We start from the raw sequence: 14,799 nt of genomic DNA, 5'->3' as shown, positions 1-14,799 counted from the left end.
GAGACGGACAGTGCATATTCAAAGTCTTTGCTGATGCAAGGTGGCAGCTTCAAATATTTGGCCAGTTATAAATAGCCTAGAAACCAACTACCTGAGATTAAAAGAACTGTCACCACAATATGGCTTCACTCTTGACCTGCCACTTAGAAGAATATCAATAAACACGAAACAGTTTATAGGGAGGGGAAAAAAGAGCAAGAGAAAACATAGGGTGGTTTCAAATTATTGGCACATCACTTCAGGGATAGATTACTTTGAATTTCAACAATACTGAAGTTGAAGCTAGATTGAGTTAAATAATAAAACAAGCTAACTGTAGCAAGAACTGTAGTTAGGAAATCTGAAGAAGCACTATGGTACAATGGTTAAAACCATGGCCTCTGGTGCCAAATTGTCTTCAAATGTCAACTCTGATTCTTTCCTGCTATGTGTCATTAACCAAGTTACTATCTTCTTTTTGTTTTGTTTGTCTTAGCAGGCCCTAGCTGGGTTCACACCTGCCAGCCCTAGTACACAGGGCCTGCACTCTAACCACTGAGCGATGGGCGCCCAGCCATTGTCTTCTTCCCATTTGTGAGCGAGCTTGACAATACCTGCCTCATAGGCCCATATGATGATTAAATAAGTTAATGCACATAAAACTCTCAGAATAATGCCTGACAAATAGTAGGTATTCATAAATGTTAACCATAAACAAAGATAACTTTAGAATTCTCTTTTAGGGGAAATGCTTTACCTGCAAGTAAGCGAGAAACTGGGAGGTGAATGCTAACTTTTTCTTGGGAAACACAGTATCTGATGGTTTCCACTGAATGTCCACAAATGCTGAGTGTGATTGGCTGTTCACCATCAGTAAAACCACCATGACATTGCATCAATACAGCAAGACATTTCTTGTATGCTTCAATTAGCACTTTCTCCTAAAAAAGAGGGTTTTTCTGTAAGTTATGCAAAATATTGAGTTTCTCCAACATTGAATAAGCATCTCAAATTTGACAATGAATAAGTACCTCAAATAACAATATCTGCAAAACCAAACTCAATCCTCCTCCCAAACTTGGTCCCCGTCTTCCTGTGTTCCTTGTCCCATTGAATGATACCTGGATCTATATAGCTATAGAAATCTACAAGCTATTCCGGTATCCTCCATTCCCTCATTCCTTGTTGTCTACTCTAAAACCAAACTGTTTATTTCATTTTCTAAATTTCTCTCAGAACTAGTCACTTTATCTCCAGTAACTCAAGGCACTACTCTGACTATTAAATTCCCGGCTTCAACTGTTGCCCTCCATCCATTCTCCATACAGAGTCATTTTTAAAAACACATAAATTGAATCATGTCGCCTTTCCATTTGGTGGTCTCTAAAGGCTTCCCATTTCAATCAGAAAAAAATACAAACTTCTCTCGAGGGTTAAGGCCCTGCAAAGTCAGGTCCCTGCCCACCTCTCCACCCTCTACCTCCATGTTCCAACCCCAGAGCCTTTACTTAGCTCCACTGGCCCGTCTCGTCACAGAGCAAGATGCAGCTGTTCTCTCAGTCAGGAATATTATTTACTCTTTGTTAGTTTAATTTTCACACACTTTTTTAGACCTCATGGAAGCCTTCCCTGACCCTCCAACTTATATAGATTCTCATCTAGACTTTATCACAAAAGAAAGGTCAAAAGAATTTTAAGGCACAGGACAGATGTACCAAAAGTAAAACTTCATTTTGAGATAAATTTATGAACTAAATTATAAACTTATATAAAATGATTTTTTGAGAGTCTCACTATGTTGCCCGTGGTAGAGTGCCGTGGCGTCATAGCTCACAGCAACCTCTAACTCTTGGGCTTAAGTGATTCTCTTGTCTCAGCCTTCTTAGTAGCTGGGACTATAGGTGCCTGCCACAACACGGGGCTATTTTTTTGTTGCAGTTGTCATTGTTGTTTAGCTGACCTGTTGTTTAGCTGGGCATGAACCCTAGAATTTTAACTTTTAAAATTTTATTAAATGTATATGTAGAAAAGGAAAATATGCTATTTTATAAGCTAAGTACAATCTTTATTTCTCCAAATCGCCTCAAAACTTACTTGGAAATCTGCTTATGACCACCCTGCCTCCATTTTCCTCCTCTCCCCTACCCCGAGAAGAAACTCACATCTAAAGCACACCAGTCTTGCATCATTGAAATGACATGAGTTAATTTCATTTGTAGTGTAAAGGCTGCTTCCCATTCTGGTTCCATTTCAATATGCTGTCCTACTTGACGTGTGATTGGATCCATTCCCTTAAAGGAAGTGAAAAAATGTTATATGCATTAAAATTATAGTTGTTCTCTTATATGAAATCCTAAAAAATAATGTAAAGGAAATATATATTGAGTATAAAAACACATAAGGTGTATGTTTTCACAGGAAGTAGTATGAGAAATTATAGTTTTAAATTTATAGTGTTTATGTTATAGTCTTGAAATACAAATCAAAAATCCTGATAAAGTCTAGAATGAATTATTTTAGAGGCAATCTTATAGATCTTTTTTAGACAAAAAAATACTTTAATACTTTACTGCAATAATCCTTCAAATTCTTTTCAGCTCTATTATCTATAGAAAAAATTGTTAAAAGAAATTAGGCAGGCTTTTAAAATGTTATCGAATTTATAAATATATTTTATATTAGAATAAAGTTTTAGTATTTATGGTCTAATATGCAATTAAGTTTTTCACAGCCTGAAAGAAAAGAAAGATAAATAAATTTTAATTAAAAATTACTTTTCAGAAACCAGTCTAACTACTCAGCTATGTCAGAACTTACTAAATAATAGAGAATACAGAATATCTTAAATATTCAAAATGACCAAGGTAGCTATTATTTTTATTGATACGTGAAAACCACAGTACTATAATATATTAAATACCCATGAACTGTCACTGAACCTAGGAACCAGAATGTTTCCTAAAAATGATAGGGTAACTTTTGATTATTCTTTTTCTGAAGAAAGCCTGATAGCTACTAAAGGAATCAAAATACTATTTGTGCAGATTTTTAGAGATGTCACTTATCTTTTTACTGTTAAAACTGGGAGGGGGCAAGATGGGTGGAGAGAGAGTAATTGGTGGGACCACACCTACGGTGCATCTTATAAGGGTACTCACTGTGAAACTTACTAAGTGTAGAATATAAACGTCTTAACACAATAACTAAGAAAATGCCATGAAGGCTATGTTAACCAGTTTGCTGAAAATATTTCAAATTGTATATAAAACCAGCACATTGTACTCCATGACTGCATTAATGTACAGCTATGATTTAATAAAAAAATTTAAAAACCCCAAAAAACCGATTAAACAAACCTGCGGGTTTCTACTTCTAGATTCTGTTTCATGTATGGAGATGGTTCCCCCAAAATAAAAGAATTAAACAGGGGAAAGAGTTCTACACTGTATTATATAAATATCACATCAAGGAGAAAAAAGAAATAAAGAAACGCTAAGAAACAAAACTAAAAACAGCTATAGCTTTCCTAATAACTAACTTGACTATTCTTCCCAACAAGCCTTGTTAGAAAATGAACTTCTAACCTCTAAAAAAAGAACATTAATGTAACCAAAAGAATTACCAAATACAAACAGCAGCAATGCCTGAGCCTTTGCTGGGATCTGACTTGCTGTACCTTTCTAAGAGTCTCTGATTAAAGAGCTTCTTGGCCTAAAGGCAGCCATCCAAATTGATCTTTTGGAAATGTGCCCAAATTTAAAAAAAAAAAAAAAAGAATAAACAGAAAGGCGTTCAATTCAATGAACAAAAATAACAAACACATGCGGTGGTGTGTTTGTAGTCACAGCTACCCACGAAGCTAAGGTAGACGGATCGTTTGAGGCTGACGTATGCTATGACTGTGCCTGTGGATAGCCACCACACTCTAGCCTGTGTAGCACAGAGAGACCTCATCTCTTTCAAAAAAAAACAGAAGAAAAAAAAGGAAAGAGGAAGGAAAAGAAAAAGTTATCAGTTTATACATACCTGCATGCATTTAAGTAATTCCAAAAAGGCATCAAATCCTTGTAGGAACTTCTGCCTCAGTTCATCTGACCATTCAGTTGGTTTGCTAATTAAAACATACCTGAACAAGATAACAGCCGCAATGAACATACATACTAACATTTCACAAGTTGCAACTGGTTTAATAATTGAACGAAAACTTACTTGAGATCTAAAATAAGGCTCTGAACTCTCCTAAACTTGAAGGCTTGTAAAGCAGTGTATCGTTCAAACTGAAATCTGCCCTGGGCATCTCGGTGTCTCAAATGATCCATAAAAGTCTTAATGATAATGGTCATCAGGTTTTCTTCTGTGATGAGCATTCGAGCCTAAAACAAAGTAGACCGGAGACTGTGGTAAGCAGAAACTATTTACTAGGAGGAAACAAAACAAAACAAAAGACCAAAAAGCCAAAAAACAACTCATCAACATTGCTTAGCTCTTTCAGTTTAAAACTCTTTTCAACACAACCATATAATATCATAAATGTATTACTGCGTATTTCTAAATAACAATTACTTACTCCAATTGCCATGTGTATGAAGCAACAATTATATCAGATGCCAGAAAGATGCCAGAATGTTAGAAGACAGTTCCAAGCCTCATTATTCAAAGATAATTCAGGGTGGGGGATCTGAATCAGGCTGCAAATTTTCCTTAACTGAGACATTTAGACACCTATAATGGTATGGTATAATTATTCTAAGATTCAGAGGTTTATGTCAAATTTTCTCTAGAACTCAGTATGAAACTATATTTCTTCTTAATCTCCTTAGTTAATATTTACTTTTTGCTTTGTTTCTATGTATAGATATATATTGTGTAATATCTCTATGTATTTTTAAAGAAGCCAATACATGTAAATGGTGCCAAATACAAGTAAAAAGTAAGGCCCTAGCACCTGAAGTTTCCCGTCCAAAGGCAAGCCCTGTTATCATTTTTTGCACATTCTTGCAGAGGTGTTCTGTGTGTGTAATATCTATATATCTATACATATATACATATAGAATACAAAATAAAATACAAATAGATTAAATGTATATTAAGTATATATAAGTCTGGATATGTCTAATTATAACTCTGTCCCCTGAAGGATAGCATATTATAAATACTGTTCTGTACTTTTTTACTTGATATAGTTGAGAGACTGCCCCATATCAGTTCATACAAATTTCCCTTTTTCTTTCTAACTATCACCAGAGAAACTTTTGTATCATACTTTATTTGGTCAGGCCCTTACTGGTAAGACACTGGGTTATTTCTGGTTTTGTGCTCTTACAAAAGATGTTGCAACAAATATCCACTGTGTACAGTTGCAGTATTTATACAATAATTCTCTAAAAGTAGAAGTAATGGGTTAAAGAGTATATACATTATAAAATTACCAAATTGTTTCTACAAAGAGGCTTAACAACTTATATTTTTGCCAACGATGTGGGCCTTGCCCCTCATGCCTTCCACAACACAATATAACATCAAACATTTTGATCTTTGCCACTGTTGATTTTAATCTGTCATAAGTTAGACTTTCTAATTTTATTTTAAATACCACATTTTTACTCTGATACATAACACCATGGATCTCTGGCCCATCCCCTTCCTGCCTCAACGGCTAATCCCTCCTAGGTTTTATGGAGTGTTACTGATGCTGGGTGACAACTTAAGTCTCACATTAGTCAGTATCAGATAATTAGCAAGAATGTTTCATCAAAAAGTAGACCAAAGTAGAAGAAAGAAGTCTAAGAATACAGTAAAGCTGTATTCTAATGTGGAGGTCAAGTGCTTAAGTCATAAGATGGGCGGACAATTTACAGAGTTAAGTATACCTTTGAACACTCTTAAGTCAGCATCAATGGCCAGGATTTAGGCCTTAAGAAGCTCAAAAGTCAACAGGATTAACTTCTATTAAATTTTCCTCCAGTGAAGGTGAAGATGAAGTTTAAAGGGGTGGGGCATGTTGTTAGGTTAAGTAAAAAAATTTTCCTTGTTCTTTGCTGTATTAGTTGACTTTGAGGAAGTTAAAAGAGTATGATTCAATTCCACTGAGCTAAGAAAAACCTGTGTAGAGTCAGCTCATAAAACTTCAGAGTAGGTAGAAAAGAAGTTTGTCGAAGGTCAATCTCACTAATCCAGGTACTCCTTAGCATTTTCAGTTTCAGATGAACGCTAAAAGAGATGACTCACATATTGCAACTGAATTCTAATTGTCTGTGCTGGGGGGTCAAATAAGAAATTAAGAGAGTGGCTCATTATTAATGTCCCCTTAAAACAGGGGAGTAGCCTGGCGTGGTGTGGGTGCTTAAAGTCTCCGCTATTTTGGAGGCTGGGGCAGGACATTTGCTTGAGCAACATGGGCAACGTAGCAAGACCCTGTTTCTAAAACACAACAAAACACTAAGAAACCCTGAAACAAAACCAAACAAAATCCAGGGGAGTTATTCTGTTTCTAAAATAAGACATGGACAAACCCCCCACCCTGCCCAAACAAATAAAACTCAGAGCTGAGTTACTCAGCATTTCTACTTTTAAAAAGATAACTAAAGCTAGTATTTCCCAAAGTTATGAAGAGAAAAGGAAAAAAAAACCTTAAGTGCTTGGCTTTATCAACACTTTGAGGTAATGTTTAACATTAAATATCTAACATTATTGTATATTTCTAGTACTTATCATTTAACCTAAAAATGACTTCAATTTTTGTATCTATAATTCACTTTGTTTTAAGAAAACATTACCACTACTTAATTACAGTTTTTATTCACTTTATGTAATTCATATTCAATTTTGTTTTGCAAGGCTCATCACACATTTAACAAAATATTCAAAATAAGCCAAATTCTCCCCTATGATCTGGAAAGCTTCACTGAATATTAACAATCTATGCCCATACTCTTAGTTAAACTAAACATGCTATAGCGCCCAGAGATAATGCTGACTGAGGGCACATTTAATAAAATAAACTGGAGCAACTATCATGAATTCTTAAGTACTGGTTCTTGACCGAACTAAAAATAGTGACTGCATTAGCTGTAAGGCAATTCTGATTCAAAGATAATTGAATTATCTTTGATAAAAAAACAGAAGAAAAAAAGGAAAGACACCACGGCCATAAAACATTCCACTATCTAGGGCAAGTTATTTTAAACCAAGAATGCACAGAAGAATTACTAATGGAGCTTTCCAAACAAACTATACAAGTACTCTTCTAATTCTAATGGTGACAGAGTGGTTGGAGACTAACCAACACTTCCATCAAGAACAACTCAATTAAAAAATAAAGTTTGAAGGTGGGGTGCAGTGGCTCACGCCTGTAATCCTAGTACTCTGAGACGCCAAGGTGGGAGGTTTGCTTGAGTTCAGGAGTTCAAGAACAGCCTGAGCAATGGCGAGACCTCATCTCTACTAAAATTAGAAAAATTAGTCAGGCATTGTGGCAGGCACCTGTAGGCCTAGCTACTCCAGAGGTTGTGGCAGGAGGATGGTTTAAGCCCAGGAGTTTGAGGTTGCTGTGATGCCATGGCACTTTAGCCTGAGGCAGAAGAGCGACACTATCTCAAGGGGAAAAAAAAAAAACAACCTAAATGATGAGAAGAAATTGAAAAGGATTTCAAAGATTTAACCTCTCAAACATTCCAAGTTGAAATTCATTAAATATTACTTTATTTATTTTTTTGAGATAGAATCTCACTCTGTAGCCCTGGGTAGAGTGCCGTGGCATCTTAGTTCACAGCAATCTCAAATTCTTGGGTCCCAGTGATTCTCTTATCTCAGCCTCCCAAGTAGTTGGGTCTATAGGCACCTGCCACAATGCCCAGCTATTTTTAAAGACAGGGTGTCACTCTTGCTCAGACTGGTCTCAAACTCCAGAGGTCAGGCAATTCACCTGCCTCAGCCTCCCAAAATGTTAGGATTACAAGTGTTAGCTACCATGCCCAGCCAGGTTAGTTAAATTTTAAAATAAACAACCAGGTAATTCTTGTGTCATCTAATTTATTTTAGGGCATAGAGACAGACATATACTCAATCATATACTCAGTTCATTTTACAAAGCCAAAGTCTAAATAAACACATATACAGGAAGATAACACTGCGCACACGAGCAAAAATTCTAAATAAAACATCACCAAACTGGACTTAGCAGTATATTAAAGGAATGCACTGCAGCCCCGTAGCATTTATAACATAATAGCAGGATGACTTCAAAATTAGAAAAGTTAATTTGTTGTATTAATAGGTCAAGGAATCTGATTATTCTTCTTCAACCCAGGAGTGTATTTACTGCGTCAATAGCACAAAGCAAGAAAAAAGACCCCATCATTTCAACAGATGGAGAAAAAGCATTTGCTAAAAATATCTAACCTCGATTAAAAATCATACAATACCCAAATAAATTTAAGTAAACTAGAGCAAAAGAAAATATTCTTAGTATGATAAAATATTAATCAAAACCAGAAGTAAGCACTATCTTTATTCTATATTAAAACACCTAACGGGACTTCCATTCAAGTCAGGTAACAAATAAGAATGTGGCCGTCACTCAGAGTGGTCCTTCTGAAATAGAAGCCAAATAGCTTGCCGTGCTCACAACCCTGCAGTATCTCTCCATTTCACTCCGTATAAAAGACCAAAGTACTTACAATGGCCAGCGAGGTCTGGTATTGCCCATTCCCACTTTCACTCCATCCCTAAACTTAATGACCTCACTGACCATTCTCCTCCTCACTCACTTACTTTAGCAAATATGGGGTTTTTTTTGGTTGTTGTTCTATCCTCCAAAATGCCAAGTATGCCTTCATTTCAGAAATTTTGCATCTTTTGCTCTTCCACCAGTTAATAGCGTCACTTGCTCTCTCATTTTCCCTTTTGTATCATCCTATACAGAATATGACCCATCCTTTCTATTCCCTTAACCTATTTTTCTACTTTGAAGTACTTACCAACAGTTAATTTCTAATAAAATACAATTGTTTGCGTATCTATTTCCTCACAGTTAGGCTAGAATTATGTTATTCACTGCTGTATTTATCCCCCAGACCCTAAGATAGTGCCTACTCATTAAAGGCCCTAAATCTGTTTTGCATAAGTAAATACATATACTAATTTTCTAGTGTTTCTAACTAAGGGAGTCAGATGAGAAACAAAAAGCTGAAACACTAGGGAAAAAAAGCAAAGCTCCCATTTGTAGATAACTGGAAATTCCAGTGAATCAACGCAAAACATTAGAAGGTTAGTAAGTGGATCGGATAGATATAAGATGGATACATAAAATCAGTAGTTTTCTTACATACTAGCTATCTCCTGTTTAAAAATGTAAATTATGATAGCAGAGAAATTATAAGACATATAAACTTAATTTAAAAATGTGTTAGACTATTAAAAGAGAACCATGAAGCTTTTACTGAGGACATAAAATAACATTTCAAAAAATGAGAACAAATTATATTCCTAGGTGGTAAATATCCAGTGTTATAAAGGTATTAGTTCTTGAATTAATCCATAAATACAATGTCTTTTCAGTCAAAATACCAATGTAGTTTGGTAACTGACAAACTGATTTTAGTTCATCTTTAAAAAAAGGTCTAAGAATATTTGGAAAAGAATAATGAAAGGAGATTTAGCTCTATAAGACATCAAGAGAATATTAAGCTATAAATAATTACTACAAATGTGTTACTGGCATGGAAATGGATAAAAAGATCACGGGAGGAGAGAAACACAGATTTGAAATCTCACAGGATCGTCTCATCGGCTTCTCAAACTTAACCTTGTCTACACTGGAGCTATCACTTTTCCTCTTTACAAATCTGAGTCACTCTCTAAAGTTCCCTGTATCCCAGCAAGGGACAACATTCACTCAGTTGCAAGTCAGAAACCCACAAATCATCTTTAAACTTCTTCAAACCCAACATTCTGTTAATCACCAAATCCAACATCCCTCAACACAAGTGCCAGTTCTCTCCCAACTCACATCCACTGTTAGCACCCTGGTTTAAACCACCATCAATTCTTGTCTGGAGCTCTGCATTAGGATCTATTTAGGTTCCCCACACTCATTTTTAGCCCCCTCTAATCTCTTCTCCAAATTATAAACAGCACGATCTTTTAAAATCACAAATGTAATGATGTAAGTATAACCAAAATTCTTTAATGCTTTCCCATGCTCTTAAGATAAAAATAAAAATCTTTAAGCTGGTCTATAATTATAGGTCATTAATGATTAAACAGACTCCTGGACAGGTTCAACCATATTAGAATATATAAGTTAACATAAAAGTAATATGGAGAAAAAAACGAGTCATTTTTAATGTCTTATTAATAAAGTAACTGTAAAATGTTCTTAAATCTATATAATTTCACTCTGTACTCAATGATCTTCAAGTGTCTTGGCTTTCCTCTGTTTGCCATACAGGCAATGCTCCTCCCTATCCTAGGATTTTCTCGAGTCCCTCTGCCTGGACCCTCCTTCATCCCCTGCATAAAGGTATCTTCTTTAGAGAAGCTGTCTTTGAACTGTGGGAAAAGGTCAGAACTCCTATTATTCCCTCTCAAAGCAACCAGTTTTCAGAATTTTCATTATAGTTTCAATTAACTATTTATGTGAGTCTGTCTCTTTATGATAAGGATCACATCCGTTTGTTCACCACCGCATTCTCAAAGCCTAAAACTGTGCCCAGTGGCTCATGCCTGTAATCCTTGTCCCCTAGGAGGTGGTGGATTGCTTGAGCTCAGGAGTTCAAACCAGCCTGAGCAAAAACAGAAAAACTAGCCAGACATTGTGGTGGGCACCTGTACTCCCAGCTACTTGGGAGGCTGAGACAAGACGATTGCTTGACCCTAAGAGTTTGAGGTCATTGCACTTTACCCAGGGTGACCAAGTGAGACTCTGTCTCAAAAAATGAACAAAAAACTAAAAAAACTGTGCCCAACAGATATTTAATAAATTTGTTGAACAAATTTTAATTGTCATATAGTGATTACATAACGATGCCTTCAAGAGCAACTAGTAACATTCATCATCATCGTGATTCAACAATTGCCTTAGCTACCCCTTCTCTTATGGCAGTGGGGTGGGGAGGAGGACTTCTCAAATTGTGAGCTAGTATACAATATGCTGTTTGATTCTAATGTCAAGGATAAAGTTGTTAAACCAATCAGCTTAATGGTAACTCATCAGTTCAAAACCTCATGAAAAGTATTACGAGAAAATATAGACATCTTCCCCCCATCCTCTACCCTGAAGAGAGTAAGTACAGACTAAACGGAAAGGACTTTTTCCCCAGATTACTTTGATATTCAAAAATGTTCTAATATATTTGAAGGTGCCTGAAGTCTGATTGCCCATTATAAGAATATTATTCTATTCAGGAATACTACGTACACAGGTTTTAGTTCTCTCCTATTTTAAGGCTTTACTTCTGTTATTGGAAAACAAGAAAGTTCTTCTAGTTTTTCAGTACTTACAAGCGAAGGAACCGTGAATATCTGAACCGAGAGGTCTGCGATTGAAAACTCTCTGTCGTGGTCATCTGTCACATAATCACTCTGCAAACGCTCATAGTTCTATTAAGAAGGCAAAAAAAGGCAAGGAGTGCCAGCTATCAGTTACAAAGAAAAGACAAGCACTACTCACCAGAGTAGGTGCGGTGAAGAACTGGACAGACAGAGCAGTCACCGACACTGCTCGCTCGTGATCATCCTCCATAAAATCTCTCTGCAACTGCTGGTAATTCTAAACAACAAGGGGGAGATTCACCTCTAATCCATATTGACCAAAGGTTTAAAGATTATAACGAAAAGTTAGTGCTGGAGGAAGTCAGTAAGGTAACGCTGCTGTGCGAATAATAACCGAAATGATCTCTACCTATTAAATCTTATATAACTTAGTGATTCACTGTGGATTCTGTGGAGTCCTGTGTAAATACAGATTCTTCCAAAGTACATGGCAGTTTGCCAGCCCAAACAGACAGTGACAGTCACTGTAATCCTAGGATGCCAATGTACACTGGTGGGCTACACCATAGCAGCATTACACTGTCTCTAATGAAACCAGACTTTCATTACTTCTAGATGCATATCAGAATCATTTGATGACTTTTGCAAAGTACATGTGCTTGGACCCCACTCTTGGTGAATGAACTTCAGCAGATTTTATAACAGAACGCAAACACATGTATTTTGAAAGAGTTCTCCGAATGATTCTTACACGCTTCCTTGGTTAAGGACTAATTTGAGTGAATACAAAAAATAAGTGGTTAGCTTAATCCCATGCTACTAAAAAGAGGGAGAACATAATTCACTTACATCAACAACCAAGAGTTTATAATTCTTAAATCATATCCATATATACATGTCATTTCAACTAAGATTATTGTTTCCTAAAATGAACTTTAGGAGGAACAATACTATAATTCACAATGGCCTAGGTTTAAATTTATCATTTCATAGCACAGACGCTGTATAGATGGATACTCATGTTACCATGGGAGGTGATGAACAAGAAGTCTCACTGCTATAATTTCATTCTATTGATAAAGAGATAAAAATATTATTTATTCAAAATTCTTAGAATTTAAAATCAACACATTGATATATTACCATCAGATGCTAATTTGTTGAAGCCTAGATAGAATCATGAGCCATAATTACTCCAAATACAACCTGTCTTGTTAAGTCTTCGTAATGGAAAACCACTTACTTTTGCAAACCGAACAGCAAAGAGTTTCTTGTATTTCAAATCCATAAGCAGACTGCTCATGAACAACTGATGATACACACTCCTAGCACCTTTCAGAAAAAGATCAGGATGTGAGAAGGATATACCAAATAAGCCAAAAATGACATTTCCAAAGATCTCAATGTGATCAATTGTATTTTTTTTTAAAGGGATGGGATCTTGCTGTATTGCCCAGCTCAGGCTGGGCACCTGAGCTCAAGCATTCTTCCACCTCTCAGCTTCCCAAGCAGCTGGGACTACAGGTATGGGTCACTGCAACTTGTTTATATTTTAAGCCTCAAAAACAAAACTACACATTTTCCTTAGCACAAAATAAAAATTTTATAATCTGCTTATTTATAAAATCAGGTTTGCTAAACATAATTTTAAAACAAAGTATAAAGGCTATTTGATTTGGCTCATGACAAAAGACTAACATTTCAATTACTTACATAAGTACCTCTGTTCCTTAAAAGTAATAAAGAGATTCACCTTTCCACAATTTGGAATCATTAAGCATCAATTTATCCACAAGAGAAGAGTTTTCGCCATCTGGCCCTTCTTGTAAACCAACTTGACATAAAATCCGGCGAAGGCCATCTTTAAATTGAAGGAAAAGTACGTATGAGATAGCAACATCAAATATTAAAATAAAGTTACATTTTAATAGATATTTCACTAGATCTATAGAGTTTTACATGTTTTATTAAAGGTCAAATTTATTCAGAAAAAGCAAACATACTATTTTATTAATATTTTTACAAAAAGTAGATAAATCCCAAATATTACTTCGTATACTAATCCTTACTCCAGAATGTTAAAATATATGTCTATTATAAAGGCAATAACTTCCTGTGCTTTAACGAATTTAAGAGAAAAAAATCCCCAAATCACTGAATATCATTCTTTTAAGCACTAATATTAACTAAACTAGAATATAGTAAAATTGATACATATACATCCTATGATAACTGAAGGTAGGTATAATATAAAATTGTGCTAACACGTATAAGAAGGAATGCGTGATTTCTGCACTGTAATGTATACCAATGTGTTTTATTAATGCTATACAAAATGCTTTTCATTCATTAAACAAAACTGACTCTGGACTTGCCATGTGAGAGGCCCTGGAAGACAAATTCCTACATCTCCTAAATGCTAAACTAAAAAAAGTTCTTCAAATATTAATATGAACATTGAAGTAACCAAATTTTTGACATCTTTTTGTTTTGCCATGCTTATAAAAATTTTTTTGGAGACAGAATCTCATTTTGTCCTGGCTAGAGTGTCTTGCTTTTCAGCCTAGCTCACAGCAACATCAAACTCCTGGGTTCAAATAATCCTCCTGTGATCTTCTGAGTAGCAGGGACTATAGGCACCAACCACGCCAGGATGCCCTATTTGTAGTAGAGACTGGGTCTCGCTCTAGCCCTGGCTTGAACTCCTGAGCTCAAGGGATCCCCCAACCTTGACCTCCCAAAAGTGCTAGGATTATAGGCTTGAGCCACTGCATTCAGCCCATCATACTTTAAAATTTAAACCAGTGCTTTTAGTCTTCTTCAAGTATACAAAATAATTAGGAAAAAATGGAGTAGATTTAAAATTTAATTATAAATTTGCCAAATAGAAATAATTTAAAGAGGTAACAAGAAAAGCTCATATAGATATTAAATATACACATTTAAATTATTGATGATAAATATCTCAAAGAATATTTTTGGCAGAAAATTATTTCCACAATACAGTTCCTTAATACTCTACCATAGTACTTGGCGTATATGCGTACTTTTCAATGGAAAACACCAAAAATAAAGAATATGGGGCTAAGAAAAATAACTGGAAATGCACTTGAAAGGCAAGAAAACATGTTCTCCTAAACTTCCACACCTCCACAATTTCAACTGTCAGTTCAGCGTGGTAATGCTCTTACAGTCTTTCAATACAATGTTTTAGAAATTTTCTTGGCTTGGCGCCTGTAGCTCAGCGGCTAGGGTGCCAGCCACATACACCAGAGCTGGCGGTTTCGAATCCAGCCTGGGCCTGCCAAATGACAATTACAACCAAAA

General features: G+C 35.7%; 1 protein-coding gene across 4 annotated transcripts in view; it reads right to left on the bottom strand.

The window, feature by feature from the left end:
* UBR2 (ubiquitin protein ligase E3 component n-recognin 2) overlaps positions 1-14,799 on the bottom strand; it is a 117,126-nt gene that overhangs the window by 55,050 nt on the left and 47,277 nt on the right. For 2 of the 4 annotated variants that reach the window (XM_023512778.1, XM_023512779.1), the window contains exons 9-15: positions 13,226-13,333; positions 12,716-12,804; positions 11,482-11,580; positions 4,189-4,352; positions 4,006-4,105; positions 2,142-2,270; positions 737-920 (exon numbers count right to left, since the gene is read on the bottom strand). In XM_023512778.1, coding sequence (XP_023368546.1) covers positions 737-920; positions 2,142-2,270; positions 4,006-4,105; positions 4,189-4,352; positions 11,482-11,580; positions 12,716-12,804; positions 13,226-13,333 — 873 coding nt within the window. Of the gene's footprint in view, positions 1-736; positions 921-2,141; positions 2,271-4,005; positions 4,106-4,188; positions 4,353-4,556; positions 4,702-11,481; positions 11,581-11,650; positions 11,750-12,715; positions 12,805-13,225; positions 13,334-14,799 lie in introns of those variants that run through there. The other 2 variants (XM_003789194.3, XM_023512780.1) reach the window with 2 other exon arrangements.

Source organism: Otolemur garnettii, unplaced genomic scaffold (genome assembly GCF_000181295.1).
Source record: "Otolemur garnettii isolate 467f Iridium unplaced genomic scaffold, OtoGar3 scaffold00031, whole genome shotgun sequence".
NCBI lineage: Eukaryota > Metazoa > Chordata > Mammalia > Primates > Galagidae > Otolemur > Otolemur garnettii.
This window is presented reverse-complemented; position numbering and strand designations above follow the sequence as displayed.